General features: G+C 37.7%; 10 protein-coding genes across 10 annotated transcripts; 8 read left to right on the forward strand and 2 right to left on the reverse strand. All coding sequences in view use genetic code 12, as the record gives it.

Moving 5' to 3' along the window:
* Nucleotides 1-90: 90 nt before the first annotated feature.
* On the reverse strand, nucleotides 91-3,495 carry CORT_0G03440 (polyphosphatidylinositol phosphatase; the record flags this gene model as incomplete). Its single annotated transcript, XM_003871096.1, has 1 exon — nucleotides 91-3,495. One exon carries the CDS (start codon nucleotides 3,493-3,495, stop codon nucleotides 91-93), a length of 3,405 nt encoding a protein of 1,134 aa, XP_003871145.1.
* A 263-nt stretch (nucleotides 3,496-3,758) lies between these two features.
* CORT_0G03450 (hypothetical protein) lies at nucleotides 3,759-4,391 on the forward strand (the record flags this gene model as incomplete). Its single annotated transcript, XM_003871097.1, has 1 exon — nucleotides 3,759-4,391. One exon carries the CDS (start codon nucleotides 3,759-3,761, stop codon nucleotides 4,389-4,391), a length of 633 nt encoding a protein of 210 aa, XP_003871146.1.
* A 141-nt stretch (nucleotides 4,392-4,532) lies between these two features.
* CORT_0G03460 (Nop15 nucleolar ribosome biogenesis factor) lies at nucleotides 4,533-5,333 on the forward strand (the record flags this gene model as incomplete). The annotated part of the gene is made up of 1 exon (XM_003871098.1): nucleotides 4,533-5,333. The coding sequence occupies one exon, from the start codon at nucleotides 4,533-4,535 to the stop codon at nucleotides 5,331-5,333; it is 801 nt and encodes a 266-aa protein (XP_003871147.1).
* A 759-nt stretch (nucleotides 5,334-6,092) lies between these two features.
* CORT_0G03470 (Cyb5 cytochrome b(5)) lies at nucleotides 6,093-6,473 on the forward strand (the record flags this gene model as incomplete). The annotated part of the gene is made up of 1 exon (XM_003871099.1): nucleotides 6,093-6,473. The coding sequence occupies one exon, from the start codon at nucleotides 6,093-6,095 to the stop codon at nucleotides 6,471-6,473; it is 381 nt and encodes a 126-aa protein (XP_003871148.1).
* Nucleotides 6,474-7,362: 889 nt separating this feature from the next.
* Nucleotides 7,363-8,484, forward strand: CORT_0G03480 (hypothetical protein; the record flags this gene model as incomplete). The annotated part of the gene is made up of 1 exon (XM_003871100.1): nucleotides 7,363-8,484. One exon carries the CDS (start codon nucleotides 7,363-7,365, stop codon nucleotides 8,482-8,484), a length of 1,122 nt encoding a protein of 373 aa, XP_003871149.1.
* A 950-nt stretch (nucleotides 8,485-9,434) lies between these two features.
* Nucleotides 9,435-10,634, forward strand: CORT_0G03490 (Nup nucleoside permease; the record flags this gene model as incomplete). The annotated part of the gene is made up of 1 exon (XM_003871101.1): nucleotides 9,435-10,634. One exon carries the CDS (start codon nucleotides 9,435-9,437, stop codon nucleotides 10,632-10,634), a length of 1,200 nt encoding a protein of 399 aa, XP_003871150.1.
* A 1,864-nt stretch (nucleotides 10,635-12,498) lies between these two features.
* On the forward strand, nucleotides 12,499-13,530 carry CORT_0G03500 (hypothetical protein; the record flags this gene model as incomplete). Its single annotated transcript, XM_003871102.1, has 1 exon — nucleotides 12,499-13,530. One exon carries the CDS (start codon nucleotides 12,499-12,501, stop codon nucleotides 13,528-13,530), a length of 1,032 nt encoding a protein of 343 aa, XP_003871151.1.
* A 467-nt stretch (nucleotides 13,531-13,997) lies between these two features.
* Nucleotides 13,998-16,751, forward strand: CORT_0G03510 (Plc1 phosphoinositide-specific phospholipase C (PI-PLC), delta-form; the record flags this gene model as incomplete). The annotated part of the gene is made up of 1 exon (XM_003871103.1): nucleotides 13,998-16,751. One exon carries the CDS (start codon nucleotides 13,998-14,000, stop codon nucleotides 16,749-16,751), a length of 2,754 nt encoding a protein of 917 aa, XP_003871152.1.
* Nucleotides 16,752-16,846: 95 nt separating this feature from the next.
* Nucleotides 16,847-18,241, forward strand: CORT_0G03520 (Enp1 protein; the record flags this gene model as incomplete). Its single annotated transcript, XM_003871104.1, has 1 exon — nucleotides 16,847-18,241. One exon carries the CDS (start codon nucleotides 16,847-16,849, stop codon nucleotides 18,239-18,241), a length of 1,395 nt encoding a protein of 464 aa, XP_003871153.1.
* Nucleotides 18,242-18,267: 26 nt separating this feature from the next.
* CORT_0G03530 (Yhr032w protein) lies at nucleotides 18,268-20,046 on the reverse strand (the record flags this gene model as incomplete). Its single annotated transcript, XM_003871105.1, has 1 exon — nucleotides 18,268-20,046. One exon carries the CDS (start codon nucleotides 20,044-20,046, stop codon nucleotides 18,268-18,270), a length of 1,779 nt encoding a protein of 592 aa, XP_003871154.1.
* Between the last annotated feature and the right edge of the window lie 1,549 nt (nucleotides 20,047-21,595).

Here is a 21,595-nt window from a genome sequence, read left to right on the forward strand (position 1 = left end):
GAATTTTGTATTCCATAATTGATTGACAATGGTTCTACGTACAATTCAATCAAAATTTGTGTCTTGTTCTTCTTATTTTGTCTATGCTACTTACTTTGGTACTAGAGGTTGCCAATCAGACATTGTCCTCATGCTGCGACTCACAGGAGGAGGCGGAGGTGATTGGCCGGTACCATTACTTTTAACATTTTTCACCTCCGCCCTTGTTCCTTCAACAGAGTCCCCATCGCTGTCATTATTCTCCGCGGTTTTCAATTTCGAAGATGACAAAGATGATGGTTTATTCGGCACCATTGGTTTCAACTCACTATGAGGCTTGATAGCCTTATTATTATCCAATTGTGATGGTGTCGACACTGGTGAGTTAGAGACTGATGGTGAATTCAGATTGGAACGACTGGGGATTAATGGTGATGATGAGAATCCAATTGGAATTTTCATTGGTTTTGGTGATCCCTGCATACTTGACTGAGATGAAGAAGGACGTGGTATGGGTTGCCCATTGGAGGGTAATGGTGATTGTAATGGCGGCAATTTACGAGGTAAATTAGTAGAGGAACCTCCCTGATTTATTGGTGGTGATATTGATGTTGATGTTGTATTGCGACTAGCCGGTGGGGGAGGCACCCTTCTTGGAGCAGTTGAGTTTGGATTTGGGCGCGTTGGTAAGCTAGGTGCCCGAGGGTCAAAATCGTCCAATAAATTCAAATCCGTTAACGCATCATTGACAAAACTTTCATTTTTGTTTGCCGATGAAACTGATTTGGTCGATGGGGTTGGTGATAATGTATTCAACGACACCAAATCATATGAGTTTCCATGCTCTTTTCTATATCCATCGTATAAATCTTTTGCCATGGCTGATTTCTTAATCTTGTCCACGAATTCAACTTTAACTTCAAACGTGGAATACACTGGTTTATGATCACTCAAATACATATCCATAACCGAATTATAATTCAATTGTTTTAAATCATTACGTTTCTTTTTCAAACTGAGATATAGCACTCTATCAGTCCATGAGGGAACTCTCTGTTTTTCCGACAGATCGTAATCGGAAGTTCCCTTGTCGAATTTATAAGTGGGGTAAAATTTAACTGCACCTTCATTAAACTCCAGAAATGCCCCCTTATCTCTCATCTCCAATTTCAATTGATCCTTCTTAACTAGTTCATCAAATGCTCCATGCTCGATCAAATTACGACATTGTCCATTGGGCAAATCAATACGATAATTCAAATCACCAAACCATATAACATGATCATGGTCATGAATCGAGTAGTTCCTTGTAAACACCATTCCTTGCATTATGGTGGTATAATCATTAAATCGTTCAGCTATTGCCGTGGTACCGGCGGCTAAATGAGACGTAATTAATGCAAATGACGTGGCTCCATATTCGAATCGTACAGCACAAGCACCTTTGTTTGCGGCAATACCTCCCAACCCGGTCTTTTTTGAAGATCCAGAAACTCGCGTCACATGTTGAATGGATGATCTTTTCACAAATAAGAATAATGACATTGATGCAATTGATTCAGTTCGTAATAGAACATATTGCTCTCGTTGAGAGTTTAGCTGTTGATTCAAAATGGCAGCCCATTTTTGTGGCTTGGTCACATCACCGGCGAGGAATGACCCTGCATTCAATTCAATCAATTCTTGAAATCCAATGGCATAAATGTCTGGCACTGCATCATTTTCCGGTGGGAATAACCAAGAAGTTAAATCGATATTAGCCAGTGGCTCTAAAGCATTGACATTGTATGTACCGGTAAACACTTTGATATTTGCATCAGTTGTAAAAACATGCGATTGCTGTTCCAACTGAGCTGTCACGTAATCACTAGCTGGATCGTAGATCTTCACTTTTTTTGATTGAGGACCGCCAACACCTAACAACAAATCAATCGTGGACTGTTTCTTCCCATCAACAAATGTATTTTGATACATTCTCGAAACCGATTTGGTCACGTCCGATAAGGCACCAGCAAGATTCATCTTTCCTGATCTAGTAAACGATGACTTCAATGCATTTGTTCCAGTGTAAATTTGAGAAATGGCATCACCATGATCGGCCCATAACTCGTTATGCTTAATTATAAAATTTTCAATCATAGCATGGTCTCTTGCTTGGTTTCCATGAGATGTAGTTTGCTGTTTGAGGATGTTTTCAAAAACGGTTCTGGAAATGACCTGCTCTATTAAATTGGTTCGATCAAGACAGTCCAAACAGTTGACTCTAAACACCCCATCTTGTCTTGTAATTACCAGATCCTGTTCCAAGTCGTAAGAAAAGTAGCCAAATTCACGCATCGACTCGTACAATTTGGGGAGAATTCTTGTAGCACCAGCAAAGCCTCCAGCATTTTTTGTCTCGGCATGAAAATCAAATGCCGTGTACTCAATCTCCTCTCTGCGATCACAATTTTTGTACAATTGTTTGTATCTGTTTGATAATTGTACTTCTGATGACTTTGTTTTCGACAACAAGTCCACAATGTGACAGACGCCATAGTGCTCTCCAATTTCGGCAAAATGTTTATTGAATACCGGCTGTGTTGCCTCAAGAGATCTAGTAAGCGTAATTTTGGGGTTAATCAAAGTTGAATCTTGCTCCCAAAATGTCGGCACCGATCCTCTGATTTGTGTATAAGTGAAAATGGATTTTCTTGACGGGTTGTAATAAATGAATTCAGTTTCAACAAAGTTTGCCACATTACCATCATCATCAATACCTCTGGTATTGTATCGAGTCCCTGCTCTTCGCCACGATTGCTTCGAAATAATTGTTATTGAATCTTGACGTCCCATTGCAACTGTCTTAGCAAACCCTCGAATGACGGTAGTTAAGAAACGATTATCGTCCAACACGGATCTATTATTGCTATCTAAGTTAGATCTAAATTGTATCATTTCATCCATCAAGAACGAATTCCACATGTATTGCGGGCTATAATTGTTCAACTCGTCAAGACTTTCATTGACGCCTCTAGTTTGTAAAGTTGAAGTAAGGTCAAAGTCATTTGAGTAGTAGAAAGATCCATTAGATAGCAACTTTCTAAATTCAAAACACGGATGTTGTACACGGTTATACCTTGCATCATCATCATCGTCATTAGTCACCACTGGGTAACCTTGTGAGTCCAATTCAACAAAGTCCCACTCACTATTATTCAACGAAACAAAATCAACTGAGTATATCTTATCTACTGTTTCATTCTTGATTGGATTAGCAACGTTTGTTAATGCTCCAGTAATCACGGAAAGGAAAATTTGATTGTCGACATAAATCAATCCTAAACATCCATACACTTCTCTTCTGAGTAATGTACGAAACCCGGCTTCTGGAGTTATACTACTGTTTGGTACTAGCTCCAAATTGACAGTTGGCTTTGGTGCATTTGTTTGTTTAGTTGATGTTCTAAACGTTAGACTGTATGTGTCGGAATACAAGACCAAAGTTCTTGGATTTGATTTGTATAGGAGCTTCATATTGGAGGTGTTGTTATATGCTGAATTTGTCTATAAGGGATATGAGATCTGCAAGTGGACAGATAACATAAACGTTGTATCTAGGGAGTTATGTCGTGTGAGATTTGGGTTGTTGAAACGGAGACTTCCAAAAATTTTCGTGAGGTTGATTTGCTATCAGAAACAATAACAAAGGGAAAGATTAACAAACTACACCGCAGCTGACTAAAATTACTCAAGTGACTCAACTGTCTACTATAACCTATTGCCGATATTACGATAAGATGGCTTTTAACACCATATTGACCAAAAAGCTCGAAGATTATCACTTAATCCTCGGATCGACTTCACCTAGGCGACAGCAAATACTTGCAGAAAACTTTGGAATCACCAATTTCACTACCGTAGCATCCAATTTCCCGGAAGATCTAGACAAGAGCAAAATGACTCCATTGGAATACGTACAAGTGACCAGTTGCAAAAAAGCAGAAGCAATATATGAAACACACGCCAGTACCTTTCAACGGGATACATTGATTCTCACTTGTGATACTATAGTCACTTGCAATGGTAAGATCTTTGAAAAGCCAATGACACGCTCGGAACAGGCTAAATTCTTTGAATACTTTAGCACTCCTGAAGGCATTGAGGTGATTTCAGCAATTACTGTGCTCAAAGTAAAGAACGGCAATGTTTTCAAGTTTAAAGATCATGCGATTACCAAGCTAGCATTCAAGTCTGATAATGAGGACATTATTTGTGCTTATATTGACAGTGGTGAGGGGTTGGAAGTTGCCGGTGGGTTCAAATTCCAACAGGTGGGTTGTTTATTGTTTGACAAGATATCTGGTGATTACTACAATGTTGTTGGATTGCCTACAAACACCTATGCCCTTTTGAGTAGGGCGGTTGTTTAAAGCATTTATTCGTGTCGTTTTTTACCATTGTCGTGAATATTGCGACACTTTTTTAACTCATCGCGATAGGAAAATTTATTGTGGATTGAAAAAAAAAATGAAATCACCATCCGTCAGCTCCAAAGCATTTATATATCTACCATGGCCAATAAACAGTCCACCGCTAAACTGGTTTCTCTGAAGAAACCAAATGATTCCAAAGTACAAAAGAAGCAACCACCAGCTGAACAAGTAGAGGAAGATTTGCAATTACCCTCGTCATCATCGGAAGATGAGGAAGACGATGATGAAGAGGAAGATAAACAAGAGGAGCAAGTATATGGGTTATCAAGTGATGAAGAAGACGACGACGATGAAGAGGAACAAGAAATTTCTCAAGATGAAGAGACGATAACACAATCAATCCAACCAAATGTGTCTGGTCACAGAGTAAATAAAGTCATATCTAAAACTACAACTTCCGATTCTAACACCAAACCCAAAGCAGCCAAAACTGGTGTCATATATATAGGTAGACTCCCTCAAGGATTCCAAGAACCAGAATTAAAGACATATTTCCAACAATTTGGTCCAATTAAACAATTGATATTACCTCGTAACAAAAAGTCTGGTAAATCAAAACATTTTGCTTATATTGAATTTGAATCAGTTGAAGTGGCCAAGATAGCAGCAGAAACAATGAACAATTATTTGTTATTTGGTCATTTGCTCAAATGTGAATATGTTGAAAATCCTCACAAAGATGTATTCAAAAACGCTAATCGTAAGTTTAAAGTTGTACCAATTCATAAAATCGTCAAGGATAAACACGATAAACCAAAGACCAAAGAAGAATGGGAGATCATTGTACAGAAATTTGAAGAATCGAAGAAGAATAAAGTTGAAGAATTGAAAAGTAAGGGAATTGATTATGATTTAAACGCATTATTGAATGAAGCGTAGAGTAGGGATATGTTGAATAGTTATGGAATCAGTATCCTTTATCAGGGGTCACAAGATATTAGAATCAGATTAATTGTGTATTGTAGTAATTTTAACTTTTTCGGGAAAATCTTTCCTTACCAGACAGGAATGCGCAAAAAGACTGATAAAATGCCCACTAAGATTGGTGTTAGTTTAATTCCGCCCATCTTACATGACGTGTTGTTAATAGTTTTTCTATTTCTGAAGCGGACTTTAGGAATCGTATGTGGGACAAATGAGGGGGAGAGAAGAACTTACTATTTGCGTATTGAATAAAACTGAATTCACCCTCTCTTTAAAGTCGTAACTGTGATAATTTTTTTCCATTGAGCGAGCGTAAAAACGCTTGTGATAATATACGATACATGTGAGGAAAAGAGCATTTTATTATCAGGCCACAATCTCTTAAGCAAAGCAATACTCGCATATGGTTATGAATCTGAGTGAAATCCAACTACTATACCCTCTCCTTATTCAGAAGAGTTCTCCAATAGATAACCATTGAATTGTAATAAATACGCTACCAACTACCCTACTCCTTCTCACAACAGAATATTTTTTTTTACTTTTTTGGGCTAAACGAGGAGATATAAAATTCCATTTACATTTTGACAATCTTTCTTTTTAAGATAAACAGTTCAAACGACAGTCCTTATAGATCAATCCCACGTCAGGCTAGTTACCTAGAACTTGTACAATAGAAGCTCAAAAACTACTACATAATCAAACTAGATCAGAATGTCAGATACCGAATCAGTTAAAGTTTACGAATTTGATGAAATTTCCAAACACACCACCCATGACGATGTCTGGGTAGTCATCAATGGTAAGGTCTACAATGTATCCAGCTACATAGATGAACACCCTGGTGGAGAAGAAGTTATTTTGGATGTTGCAGGAACTGATGCTACTGAAGCTTTTGAAGATATTGGACATTCAGATGAAGCTCATGAAATCTTGGCTCGTTTACAAATTGGTATATTGAAGGGAGGTAAGATTGTTGAACATAAAGCTAGAGAATCATATGCTCAAGAAAGTTCGGGAGTTAATGTACCTTTGGTTGCTGTTGTATTGTTTTTGGCCATTGCTGGTGCATACTACTACAAGACAAACTTTTGAATTTACCTTCGTGATGTAGCCTGCTTTCCTAATTTATTTTAATATACACATTTACAAATAGCGATGGAGTTCGATCGTAGAGGTAGAAGGGGTCTGATGTAGTTGGTGTTGTAGATTTCCTCTCTACGTGTCAATTGCGTGTGAAATTTTAATGTCCAATAATACTCAACAAAATTGTGCTTACTTTCACAACAAAAAAAAAAAAGGAACTGCAAAATTGAACCATTGATAAAGGGTTATACGTACGACTATAACTTATATGGAGTTCAATGACCTGATGGTGAAATCTTGAAAAGAGGCTCGAGTGGTACTTTTAACCACATTTAAACAATGAAGTAAATTTGAAGGACTAACTTGATGATTACTGTGTCAAAATTTTCCTTATCTTTCCTGAATTTAGCGCCACACATGGAAAACGAAAATTCATAGTTGTCAGTGCAATTCGACGACTGAACTTAAAATCTATAAATAATCACCACAGTAAACTTTATTGTGATTGTAACTGAATTTAACTAACATTAAAGCCCATCTTGTGAATTGTGGTTATTAGACCCCTATAGAATTCGACGTGCTACCACTTTCTCTGTGATTTACTAATGCTTTTACTTCGGAGGCTAATCTGATCATATCGAGGAGTCCGATAGAGTTCCTTGCAGTAACCTAGTGGAATACAAAGAATACCTAAGGCTATTAAGATTCATATCTAATACGATGTCTGGTAGCGACCCTAAACCCTCATGGAGTGGCTAATTCCGCCGCATCGGTCTTTTTTTCGGGGATTATTATACGACGACGTCGGACAATCGAGACATTCGCAACCTCAAAAATACAATGAATCATTCACACACAGCAACCTCTTCCCCCGCAAGCCAGCGATCCCTCGTACAATATGTCCAGGATTCCCCTTTTGAAGAAGCTTAATATCAAATATCCCATCTTCCAATCGCCAATGGCTGGTGTATCGACCCCAGAAATGGCAGCAGCAGTAAGTGCAGGGGGCGGGTTAGGCGCTCTTCCACTTGCACCATTGGATTTCACTCGTGATGACAGTGTAGCATTTGATAAATTGGATAAATTGGTTGCAGCCACAGGCACCAATAATGTTAATTTGAATTTCTTTTGTCATGAGATTGAACAAGCTCCAAGTCCGGTACAAGTGGAGAATTGGAAGAGATTGTATGGTGAAGGAATCATTGATGTAAAGTTTAAAAACGTTATTGACCTTATGAAATTTGCAAATGGTAATATATCATTCAAGGAGGTTGAAAAAGATCAAGCGAAATTAAAGAAATTGATCGAGAAATTGAAAATGATAAAACCAGCTATAATTAGTTTCCATTTTGGTATTCCTTCAAACAGTACCATTGATGAGTTGAAAAAATTCTCATTGGTTTTCGGCACTGCTACATCTTTAAAAGAAGCACGCCATTTGAGCAGAAATGGGATCGATGGTGTAATTCTTCAAGGAATTGAAGCTGGCGGACATCGAGGTCAATTCATTGACACATATCAGCCACATATAGATGAAGATTTATCAACACAAGCACTTTTCCATAAAGTGAAACAGGGTTTGAATAAAGATGTCATTTATTTAGTGCCTGCTGGTGGAATCACCACCGGCGATTCAGTCAAGTATTTTTTGGATAACGGTGCCGATGCAGTTCAAATAGGTACGGCATTTTTAGCAACTCCAGAATCAACATCTTCCAAATTCTTCAATAAAACCCTGGGAGGGGAATCGACTGTAATGACGGCTTTGATATCTGGTAAACCGGCACGATGCGTAAGGACACCTTTCATTGATAATATTATCGGAAAGAATAGCTTCGCATTGCTGGAGTTGCCACCTTATGGGTATGCTTATGATGCGTATAAGAAGTTAAAGGGTGAACTTAGCACTAGTGGTGGCCAAGATATTGGATTCTACTTAGCCGGACAGAACCAGTTTCAAATAAGCAAAGATAAACTGGTACTTGAGGTTATGCAAGAACTAACTCATGGACTTAGCTAAGATACGCTTTAGTGCGGGTAATGTTTTCTATAGGAAAATATATTCATAGAGGGTATCTACGGTTCAAAATTACACACTTGGGTGGGCTCAACCATTGGAGTTTCCTTTTAGTAGGCCCGTAGAATTCTCTCCAAATTTCATGATGGATTTATAATCATTCATCATTCTCGGCCAAGTGATGCACTTATCCATGTTTTATTAGGAGAAAAGAAATGCGAGGTCCTCGTATTGGATTATTGAAATGTTGTGAATTTCACTTTTATAGACCCTGCGTTTGTAATTACCGCTTTGCATTGTTGATAAAGTAAAATTCGAAATTTCAGATTGGCTCGAGATAAGTTCTTTCTTACAAGTAGAAGTAAAGTTTTACTTCGGTTCTTCCGCGGAGGTCTGACAATTATCTTATGATATCTTTTTAAGTTGAATTGAATTCAATTCAGCACTTTGGAGGTATAGATTACAGCGAATGTGCCAAAACTGATGCAAAATTTTGATTAAATCTATATTTTTGAATAAAATTCTTACTTGCACTGTTCCTAGCTTCTTTTTATGTGAATGTAATGTTCATCTGGAAGCCAATGCGTTTCTTTTGTCTGCATAGATCGTTCTAAAGTACATCAGAACTAGGCATTTCCAGAAATTGACTCCTTATCTTAATTAATAATTGGACCTTGATTACTTTACACAAACACAATTGACAGTTTTATTTACAAAATTCCTCAATTGGGCGAGAAATTTTAATCTTCAACCAAATTGACACAGAATGTATTGAGATACAAAGTGATACAACTCATTTCAAAGGAAGCGATAAACAATAGGTGGAGTCTGAAGAGTAAAGAGAATGAAATTCGCCGTACGAATGGGAGGTTCAACAAACTCATCGTATATAAATTGAGTGAAGTTTCTCCTTCAATGCATTTCATTCGTTCTTCAAACCACCAACAGATCCCATGAAGTTCTCACATTGTATCTCGCTCGCTTCTTTAGCAGCATCAGCTATATCAACACCCATTCTCAAACGTGAAATTAATTCCACAGCTTTAGAAGAAGATGTTCCCGACACTTCCAACAACAACATCCAAACAGCTTATGGAAAACCTTTTGCGGTATACCAACCAAAAGCATTTATCATTTCTATGTTTGAACTTGAAAGAGATCCATGGTTGAAAGCAATGGATTTTGTTCATAACATTACAGTCCCAGGATTGTCACCAGTGTACCCAACAATTCACTGTACCACCAACTACACCATATGTCAAGTCACCACTGGAGAAGGAGAAATCAATGCTGCCAGTTCTGTGACTGCTCTAACTTTGAATCCATTGTTTGATTTAACCAAGACGTATTTCTTAGTTGCTGGTATTGCTGGTGGTGAACCAGAATATACAACTTTGGGTGGTGTTACATTTGCGAAATATGCCGTTCAGGTCGGTTTGGAATATCAGCTCGCTTATGAAGATTATCACGAGACAAACTCCAACTGGACTTCTGGGTATGTTCCATATGGTGCCACGTCCCCACTTGAGTATCCAGGAAATGTTTATGGAACTGAAGTATTTGAAATCAATGCTAATTTGAGAGATAGAGCAGTTGCATTAGCTTCTAACGCTACTTTAAACAATGGAAATGCATTGAATAAGAAGTTTAGAAAATTGTATAATGAGACTGCTGCTCGCGGTGATGCCAAAGTCGTCAAGTGTGATGTGTTAACCAGTGACAACTACTTCACTGGTAAAGTGTTGAATGATTATTTTGGCAACTTGACTAAATTATTGACCAATGGTTCAGCTACTTATTGCTCAACTGCTCAAGAAGATAATGCTACATTGGAAGTATTGACCAGACTAGACAAATACGGATTATTAGACTTTGAGAGAGTCATGGTGATGAGAACAATTTCAGATTTCTCAAGACCACCAGCATCTATGAGTGCTTATGAATACTTTTTCAACAGAACCGATGGTGGTATCCAAGCAAGTTTGGATAACTTGGTCATTGCTGGTACTCCAATCTTGCATGATATCTTACACAATTGGGAAACTGTTTACGAAAAAGGTCACAAATATGCAGCAAAGAATTATCAAGGTGATATATATGGCACTTTGGGTGGCACACCCGATTTTGGTAAATCCTCGTTTGAAGTTGCGTAAACTTCTTATACCCTAATTAGATACTCGTTGTGTATCCAAAAACAAAATAGACCTTTATATTTGTTACACCTTTACTTCGAAGTCGTGTTCGGGGAATACGACCTGAATTATTGGCTACAGGAATTGGAACAGTTAAATAGAATATTATCCTGTATGTACTGCCTCATGACAGTATTCCTACTTACATTGTATATTTGTCTATCGCATAATGAACAATTTAATCCTCCTCATACTTATATGGGCTATCTATCGCAACATAACAATCGAAGTAGCACCACCACTACTGCAAACTCTCAATTTACATTGAGCGCGAGTAATAAAGTTGAGGGATATGTGGTTGATGGGGGGGGGGAAGCACCAAAGCGACGATGATGTTTCATTCTCGAGTGCAAATGATGTAACTCATCAGTATCAGGTTGAACAAGAGAATTATTTCGGAATTGGTGGTGAAAAGATGGAAGAATTTGATTGTAGCTATAACGAAGATGAAGATGAAAAAATGATATAGGGTCTTGTGTCTTTTTAGGAGGATTTACTCGTAATATCCAGAGGAGTTCGTTTGAATAATGGGTTATGTAAAGTACATCAATATCGCCGTTGGGGAACTTGAAATCACCAAATTACCACTCAATTTACGCAAAAATTGCTATGCATATAAATAACAAGTCAAGACCGGTTTGGATTTCTATAATCACATTAAAGGTTGTCATCGTGGTGGTGCATGGAGGGTATTCTTCGACAATGATGGAGTTACATTTGTTATTTTTGATAGGTGTTTGGGTGTTATTGTTAGTAACCTTAATAGATCAGATATTTAAATTTCGAAAATAAAGATGTTTTGCTACATCTTTCCTCGAGACTTAGATCAGCCCTTTAAAAAAGCCGTAGTTGAGTTGAGTTGTGGGTTTAGCTGCTGCAAAAGAGCTAAAGTATTTAAGACCGAGTGCCACATCTTTCACTCTTCCCCAAGAGCAATTTCATTGAAAAATAGAAACTGTCATGGCTTTTTAAGATTTTCTATTGTTGGCGAGAAACTAAGCTTTTACGATACCCTAGTTTGTGAGTGTGTAGAAATATATGGCGGTTCTTGGTGTGTAGTATGTAACACCCGAACAAGTACTAGCCTCCAATACGAACTCTATAACAAGTTAAGATTATAAGCGCTTATTTGATCTTATTGTTCTTGTCCCCCCCTGGCACCTGCGATATCTTGCATTTTGTGTATTTGGCAGTTATTGACAGGAATACGCTTGTTGAAATACTTTGTGAGACAATAATAGACAAAAATAAGCACTATGAAAGATAACGAGTTTGTATTTTCCATGATAGGTACCTTTGTTAGCGGAGAAGAATACAAATAAAGGAGAGCTTTGACCAGCTGCAAGGGAGGAGAAGTAGTCACTTGAAAACAACAGCGGGGAACGATTTAATTAAGCCTCGCTGACATCTCCAAACTCTCTTATCCTTAGTCGAGATGCACAAAAAAATTATGATCAAAAATTACATGCGAGAGGAATTAAATCTCAGCCAGATTTGAGCTTCCCCTCAGATGTGTAGCTCTAATCCATTAAAGCCAAAACCCAATCAGTTCAAAGGTAAATAATATTATTATGTTGGTGCTTACAAAGCAAATGTAAAAAAACGTTTTTTTCTTTTCATCAAAAACATTTCTATTGTCTTTTAATGAAATGTGGAGAAAGGAAAATAAAAGGTTTTATTTTACACAATTGCTATCTCTCTGTTTGCGCATCCCCGAAGTCTTACCCGACATCCTTTCAAGGGTCGTTCACTTATAAACATGTCACAAGATCATGTTTTGGAAGTAGAATGATCCACTAGTAGCACTTGTTTGCCACAATATACCATGAAAGATCAAGCACTTCAGCTTCAAGACTTACCATTAGAACTAATTCTTCGAGTACTTCCTTTCGAAGAGTGCCTACTAAAACAACCTTTGGAGATATCTATACCGTGGCTCAATTTTATGGAGCCCAAGAGGCGTTATCGATTGTTGGGGGAAAGCGGTATAGGAAATGCACGGTGTGGACTCAAATTCGACTTGGAGATGAAATATGGCAAGTTAATATACATCAACTTTGGTAAACCAGCTGATTCAAAGTACCTTAAGGATTATATAATCTTTGATGCAAAGACTATTAGTGACTTTATATATAAATACCCCGATTTGATCAGATGCTTGAAGGTATGGACGGGAGACTTGGATCATGATAAATACTTGTGGTTAGATTGTGCCAACATTCAAAGTTGCAGTTCAAAGCATTTACATGATGTTGTATTTATGGAGGGCACAGAAATGGATTCCTCCACTCAGTTTGAATTGAGTTTCTTGAGATTCCATTCATTGTGTAATCATGATGAGAAGGTGAGGCTGCTTTTTCATAATTTGAGACATGATTTCTTATCCAATGTAAAGCATGTTGAGTTAGATATGGTTGTTAAAGATTTCATTAAACTACAAGTTGAATTGAAAAAGCTCACAGGCGAATGTCACAAAATGGCACCTACGTCACTACATATATACTTGAAGTTGGAAAAAGATGGGACCTACCCACAAAAGTTTCCTCTTGAATGGATCACCAGTATATTCAACTTACAACTGGTGGAGGATTTCTCACTTCATTACTACAACAAGGGTACCTCTATCGCCTACTTGAATGATTGGATCGAGAAGATGCCGCACTTGAAGTCATTGAACTTGGGATTTGGAAACTTGAACTTTACTCAAATCCCACGACAACTCGAGAATAGCAAGGCTAATATCCAAGTCAAGGTGGATAAGAAATACTTCAACTCAATTCAACACAAGTATAATCGTTGCTATTGGCAGGAAAAGAAGTTTAGAGATTGTGTCATTGTCTGTAGACCAGGGCATTAGACATGTATCAAGATTATTTATTATAAATTATCCATAGGTAACTCTTTGGTAAAACATTTAAGTCAAACTTTTCCTAAATTCAAATTGTCGTAATTTTTGATCAAATTTTGGATATATTTTACAGACTAGAAAAAATTGAACTCAAAACCAGCTAAGTAGCAATTACTCCTTATGCCCTTTTAATATTTGTGACTTGCTGACATCTTCCGTGTTCACCAGCCGCCGTTTTACAATTGCAGGAGGGCAGGTATAATAGAATAATGCACGTGACTTCTTTTATAGTACACGACTAAAGTAGCCCCTTTTTGTGTGCCACATTTCTCAGTGATTCAGTGATTTACACTATACTGATCACTACCTCACCGTCATCGCTAATACCATTGCATTTACTTATCGCTAAGTCAACTAACGAACTGGTTTCCAACTTTCTAATAACCCGAGCTGTACATTGATAAAAATGAAGAGGCATGAGCTTAGCTAGTGAGTTACAACAAGTACGATCCATTGATAGCGGAGATGAGGGTTCCAGTTCTATCAACACACCTTCTGACTCCACACCAAGCTTACTACGTAGGATATCGTCACCAATTATATCCGACTTGCCGAGTATATTTAGTCATTTGAGGTCCAATGACAGCGAACCTATGGTGAAGAATTCCAGTGGGAAAAGTATAATGAAACGTGTTTTAAGTGGCAACAAGTCTAGCGATAGTTTTGGCTCATCAAACTCGATATCATCAGTTACAAGTCCTGTACTTGATAAACAATCCATCAACGATTCGCGAGTTGCACCAAATGGCGAAGATGTAAAACCACTCGAGGTTGATTCAAACATAACAAAATCAATCGACCAGTTGAAAATACCAAGCATATTCCAAACTGATGGACTACCATTATTAAAGGTGTCACACAAATCAAAGAAGAGAATCCTACTATTCATCGATTTGGTCAATTTTTCCTTTCTCTGGAAACTAGCTCCTAATATAGCTACCCTGAATAATAAAAGACTATCAATGCACGGATCAAGTCAGAGAGTTCACGAGTTCACCGTTGACGATATAAAATTTGTGTACACGCATGAGAAAGGCACCAACTATCGTGAGGAACTACGAATTTCAAAGGAATTTGAAACGAGGTGGATCACTTTGATTTACTTTAATCAGAAAAAGGGTAATTTAAAGATGCTTCATTTGATTGCTGATACTGAGCACGACTTTAAACGGTTGAATCTGGCTATTACTACGATGAAGGGTTTACGACACCACCTTGCAACTGAGTTTCTCGTTGATTTGAATGAATTGGATGAGGCGCATATGAAGATGATTTTGAATCGGGAGATTCCTATCCAGCAAAAACTGCCAACTAAGGAATATCTCACATTCAGTGACATTTTAAAATATGCTAGACGTTTAGGTATCAGCATCAATAAACTGTATTTGGAGAGCATATTTAACAACGTATTCGAAGCGCATAGCGATTCGGTAGATCTAAAAGAAAAAGGACTCAATTTTGAACAATTTAAGGAATTCGTATCTATACTAAAGAGGAGGGATGATATCTTAACCCTTTGGGAATGCAGCTGCACTGATAGCTCCTTCGGAATGAATCAATTGGATTTTGAATACTTCTACTTGAGAGTCCAGCATGAAAAGTATGATTCAAATGAAATGGATTCCATTTTTTGTCAATTTTTGACAAGTGATGGTCATTGGACTGCCGACGACCTAAATTCATACCTATTATCAAGCTATGCAAACCCTATACAAAACATTGAGACAGACAATTATTTTACATATCCATTGACAGATTATTACATATCATCATCACATAACACGTACTTGACTGGTAGACAAGTTGGAGGCGACTCATCAATAGACGGCTATGTCAGAGCACTACAGCGAGGATGTCGATGTATTGAGATTGATATATGGGATGGTCCCAATGAAGAGGATGCCGACTCCACTGATCATGAGCCAATAGTCAATCATGGAAGGACATTTACCAAACCAATCAGGTTTGCAAATGTGGTAAAGACAATCCAAAAGTTTGCATTTATAACGTCGCCATATCCATTGATCCTCAGTTTGGAAATAAATTGTTCTCCATTAAGTCAAATGAAAGTGGTCAAGATTCTAAAAGATACTTTGGGAGCTAGTCTCGTAACATCCACCATTGATGATAGTTCCACTTTGCCTTCCCCGGAAACGCTCAAGTACAAGTTTTTGATCAAGGCGAAAAAAACCAGTCCATTTAAAGATTTAATTGAAACCGACGAAGGCAGCTTTACCACATCCACCACTACAACTTCATATTCAGAAGATAATGGAGTCAAACCAATAGGGAAAACTTTTAGTTTAAGAAGGAAAACGAAAGCTCCTAAAGTGATTGATCAAGTTAGTGAATTGGGTGTATACCTACAAGGTATCAAGTTTCGTAACTTTTCCTTACCGGAATCAAAAATTTACAATCATTGTTTTTCCCTCAGTGAAAAGACAATCAACAAAATGATGAAAGACGAGGTTAAGAAAACTTCATTGGATAAGCATAACAGAAAATACTTTGTACGGGTCTATCCATCAGGATATAGAGTCACATCATCCAACTTCAACCCAATAAAGTATTGGGAACACGGGGTGCAGATGGTGGCTACAAATTGGCAAACATATGACCTTGGCCAACAACTAAACGAAGCAATGTTTGAAGGGGTCAATAAGAAAGGTTATGTTCTAAAGCCGGCACATTTGAGAAAACCGATTATTAAGAGCTCCAAGTTTTTCAAAATGTTCCAGCCAGCATCCAAGACAATACGGTTTAGTATAAGTATCATCAGTGCTCATCAATTGCTGAAACCAAAGGATACTGATGATATCATTAGTCCATTTGTCTCGTGTGAGATAATTGGTGCTGACAAAGTCAACTGGGACTCACCACCGATGGAACTTGGAAGGACGAAGGTTATCACAGATAATGGATTCAATCCTATTTGGAATGAAACGTTTAGTGGAACAATTACGGGATCTCTCGATTTGGTGTTTGTTAAATTTGTGGTGAACTCGGTTTCCAATGTAGATAAAATGGACGACGTACACCCTTTGGGGCTATTAGTTGCCAAATTGAGCTACCTAAAACAAGGGTATAGGTACCTATATCTCAACGATTTATTTGGTGAACAATTGGTGTACTCTTCATTGTTTGTCAAGATTACATATGACTGTTTATAGTGTTGTATGCACGATGAGATGATATATATATTTTTTTTTTGTAAACTTTTCTGGATCTTCAAGTAAGAAACCTACAAGAAAACTGTACTTTAGACATGGGGAAAGTATCAGCCAACGACAAGCTTAGGCAACGTCACAATCCTCTTTTGAAGGATATTTCGTCTCAGGGAGGTAACTTAAGAGCAACACCAAGATCAGCACATGCAAAAAATAAAAAGTCCAAGTCCAATGAAGTACAAGACCAAAGTGAGGAAGGGTACTTGGATGCCGTCAGTTCGAGAAAGATCTTACAGTTGGCCAAAGAGCAACAAGATGAGTTGAGAGATGAGGAGGAAGCACAACCTTCAAGTTTTGCCCAGGCGTTTAAAGAACAAGACGTGAGCAGCGATGAGGAAGAAAATGATCAACAATATTCCGATTTTGAAGAGGAGGAAGAAGAAGAGGTCATTTACGATGAGGAAGAGATTGAAGTCGATGAAAAAGATGCAGAGTTGTTTAATAAGTACTTTCAGAATAATGGACCATCTACGAATGGACAAAGTATAAACTTGGCCGATAAGATTCTTGCTAAAATTCAGGAAAAAGAACTGCAACAACAAGAACAAGTGCATGAAAGACCCGAAGATGCCGTTTTACTACCTCCAAAAGTTATTATGGCGTATGAGAAGATTGGACAGATATTATCGACATACACTCATGGTAAATTGCCCAAATTATTCAAAATTTTACCAAGTTTGAAAAATTGGCAAGATGTGTTGTACGTTACAAATCCAGAAAAATGGACCCCTCATGCTACGTATGAAGCTACAAAGCTATTCGTTTCGAACTTGACTGCCAATGAAGCACAAAAATTTGTTGAGTCAGTGCTTTTGGAGAAATTTAGAACATCAATTGAAGATTCTGATGACCATTCATTAAACTATCACATTTATCGTGCTTTGAAGAAATCATTGTATAAACCAGGTGCATTCTTCAAAGGGTTCTTATTGCCATTGGTGGATGGGTATTGTTCAGTTCGTGAGGCCACTATTGCTGCTTCAGTATTGACAAAAGTTTCAGTTCCTGTTTTGCACTCGTCAGTTGCGTTAACTCAATTACTACAAAGAGATTTCAGTCCAGCAACTACTGTATTTATTAGAGTGTTGATCGAAAAGAAGTATGCCCTCCCATACCAAACTTTGGATGAGTTGGTGTTTTATTTTATGAGATTTAGAAATGCAGCTCAGGATCAAATGCAAATCGATGACACTTCAGAGGATAAGAAAGCACCACAGTTACCTGTTGTATGGCATAAGGCCTTCTTATCATTTGCACAACGTTACAAGAACGACATCACCGATGATCAAAGAGATTTCTTACTTGAAACTGTAAGGCAGAGGTTCCATCATGCTATAGGGCCGGAAATTAGAAGAGAATTGTTAGCTGGTAAGCCAAGATTGACTGCTGCTGATGTATCTAAAAAGGATGGGTTAATGGTAGATGCATTCTAAAATTGTATAGTAAATTTCTATAAACTTTAAACCTCTTGGGTTGATGTTCTTTTTCTAGCCTCTTCACATAAATGATTGAAATTGGCCGCTAAAGCGTAGTAACTCTGCACCACTCCGATAATTGTCAATGCAACAGTACTTCCAATCCACAATCCGTCCAATGATCCTTTCCATGGAGAATAAAATGAAAGATAAATTGACAATGGGAGACCAACAACATAGTACGAAAACAAATTTACAATACCTCCAATTTTAGTCTGTCCCTGTCCTCTTAAACAACCAGCCGAATTTGCATTCATGGCATCAGAAATCTGCATCAATGCAATAAGCCACATAACTCTGAGAACAATGTCAATAACCTCTTGATCTTTGGTGAAGGCGTTGGCAATTGGTCTTTGGAAACAATACAATGCGAGAAAGTTTAATATAGAAATCACCAATCCAAAACCAAGAGATACTTTGGTTGTTACTTTTGCTGACTCAGCCAACCCTGCTCCTAAAAAGTTGGCAATTCTCGACGACGAAGCAATTCCAATGGCAAATGGTACTTGATAAGTCAATGATGCCATTGTTGTTCCAATTGATTGGGCAGCCAACGATTTAGTATCAATATAGGATGCCAACAACGTTAATATTTCAAATGCAAGAAACTCGGCCTCCAACATGACAAGACCTGGAATAGCTAACGAGATTAATTTCCCCCATCCTTTGAAAGCTTTTTTTATATTGAGTCCTCCCCAACATCTCAACGGATGGAATCCACTAGGGGTGTCTTCTGGCTTAATGTAAAACACAGTCATGACAAATAATCCAATTGCCATTAACCAGTAGTTTATTGCCACAGAAATAGGGGCACCAATATATCCAATCTTTTTAACCAAGTACCAGTTCATGCACAAGTTTGATGGCGCGGCAATGAGCAACACATATGCACCGATATTGTAAATTCCTTGAGCTTGTAAAAACCTCTTTCCACATTCAAATGAAATGTATGCCGGGATACCAATGGAAACGTATTGTAGATATTGCGCAGCAAATTTAGCTGTCTCCTTATCAGGTACAATAAGACAGATTAAATCGTAGCCAAAAAATACCCAAGCAATCAAGACAGGTAACATGACAACTGCTATCAATGCCGTACATTTTTGAAAATACTCTCCAACCATGGTGTATTTCCTGGCACCAAATGCTTGTGGGCACAACGTATCCAATGCAGTGGCGATACCTTGTATAGTGGCATAACCTGTTATATTCGCCGTCATGGCACCCATTGACACAGCTGCCAACTCAGTTGCACCAATGTGGCCAACACTAAAGACTGAAACTGTTGAAAGTGAACATTGCAAAAGAAATGTGACCACCGAAGGAATAGCTGAACTGACCAATGTCTTTAATTCGATAAGCGGGGTGGTGACTTCGATCTGTTTATTCTGAACTGCTTCTTCAAATGCATCCCTAACATCATCATCACTCTTTAAATCCTCAACGGCAATATTACTCTCTTGTAATAACTCTCGTTCCTGCTCCAACAACTCTCTGGCAGCTATGCTCAGTTTACGTCTATTTTTAAAAGGGTTTGGATTGGGATCCACCACAGTGGCTTGTGTGCCTTGTACATCAAGTAATGGCGAGTTTTCGTCTGCCACAATATCATCCTGAAACAGTTGACGATTCCTATTTGACGGAGAGCCAATAAAATCTGATGGAATATAAAGACCACCTTTACCAACTGAACCATATACCACAGACGCCCTCCTTTTATTATTTGAATGAGTGAATTGATGACTCCTATCTGGGTGTGTCATGATTGACTGTTAATGAGAGTGTGTGTAAGTGGACAAACGTTAGAATATGAAAAGTAAGAACCAAAAGTACCTAAGCGATGTGTTGATAAAAAAGATGAGTAAAGTAAGATTTGAGCCACAAAATTGGAAAATCTAAACTTTTGAAATTAAAAATTTCTTTTTTGGGTTCTGTATTAATTTCAAAAGTTTAGATAGCCACGAGACACTACTCGACTCTTTTTTTATGATAATTAGTCACCTTGTATTTCAGTTTACAATACACATATTTTCGTATATCTATAGTTCAACTCCAAGATTAGGAATTCGAACTAAGGCGTACAAACTGCACTAGTAATGAGACATATACATTACTGCGCATAGAGCAATTTAGTTTCGCCGACGACCGTGCTCCCCACTATACTCCTCAATTAACACTTTGTAGTATAGCGACAGTAAAGACCGCAAGTGAGAGTTATTAAGCAAAAGAGTACATGGATATAACCCCAAGAGAAACACAGCTATATACAGGGCAGATGGAAAATCTAGGTTCAACCCCATTTTGGCCGTGTTGTGTTTAAGGCACGACATGACCATGAGAGCATCTCACCCTATTTTCCGGGTGCAGTATCTAACATCTAAGTATATTAATAGTTTTAATCTTGGGGGATATAAAGTTCTTATATGATTTAGTTAACATTAGAAGGTTAAAATTGTTTAACAGACTATATAAACTAACAATTCAAAACGACAAAGTACAAAGCACACAAGAAGGATGACCAAGCCGTAGTGATATGTAGTTCATCATTTTGGTTACATTTGACCCATATAATCGTGGTTTACGTATGTAACATTATACCATGTTGAAATTATTTCTTTTTACTTAAACCAACGAGATCACAGTTTCATTCAATTAACCAACTGGCACAGCTTTTACCCTCACAAGTTTTACACCCGGTGAAAATCAAGTACTCTTTGTTATTTTTTTTATTATAATGCCTTCTAAGAATGGCTAACTTTTTCTATTAAACTTCTATCCGATTTTTGAGTAAATCCAGAGGTATTTATATATTTCATTGGTGTGGAGTAGTCTCTTCTATTAGATTTTGTAACGCGATACCTCATTTTGCCGAAGTTGACACTTTGAGTTATTCGTGTCCTATTCTAGTGGATGTGACGACAATTGGTTTTCAATTATTTGTCAAACTAAAAATAGATTAGAATAGAAATAGAATAGATAAACCTAATCTTGCAGCTTTAATAATGGAAGAAGAGACGTGACGTTGGTGTTGATTTTCATAACTATATTATTGACATCATAAATACATCTACAAGGTAAACTAACATGCGAACATATATTGATTGGAAGTTCATATGTAAAACCCCGTAAATTATAGAGATACTGAGCCACGTTTTATAGCGAACACACAAAACCAAACCAAACTAGCTACTATTCATCGATCTCAACCAAAGCAAATTGTACACACCACTAAGTTGACTCACTCACAGCTCCTTCAGGTTCCCTTCAGTTTCTTACCGGAATCCAATTAGCAGGCAAGGAGGAATACTCCCA

Source organism: Candida orthopsilosis (assembly GCF_000315875.1).
Source record: "Candida orthopsilosis Co 90-125, chromosome 7 draft sequence".
NCBI classification, from domain to species: domain Eukaryota; kingdom Fungi; phylum Ascomycota; class Pichiomycetes; order Serinales; family Debaryomycetaceae; genus Lodderomyces; species Lodderomyces orthopsilosis.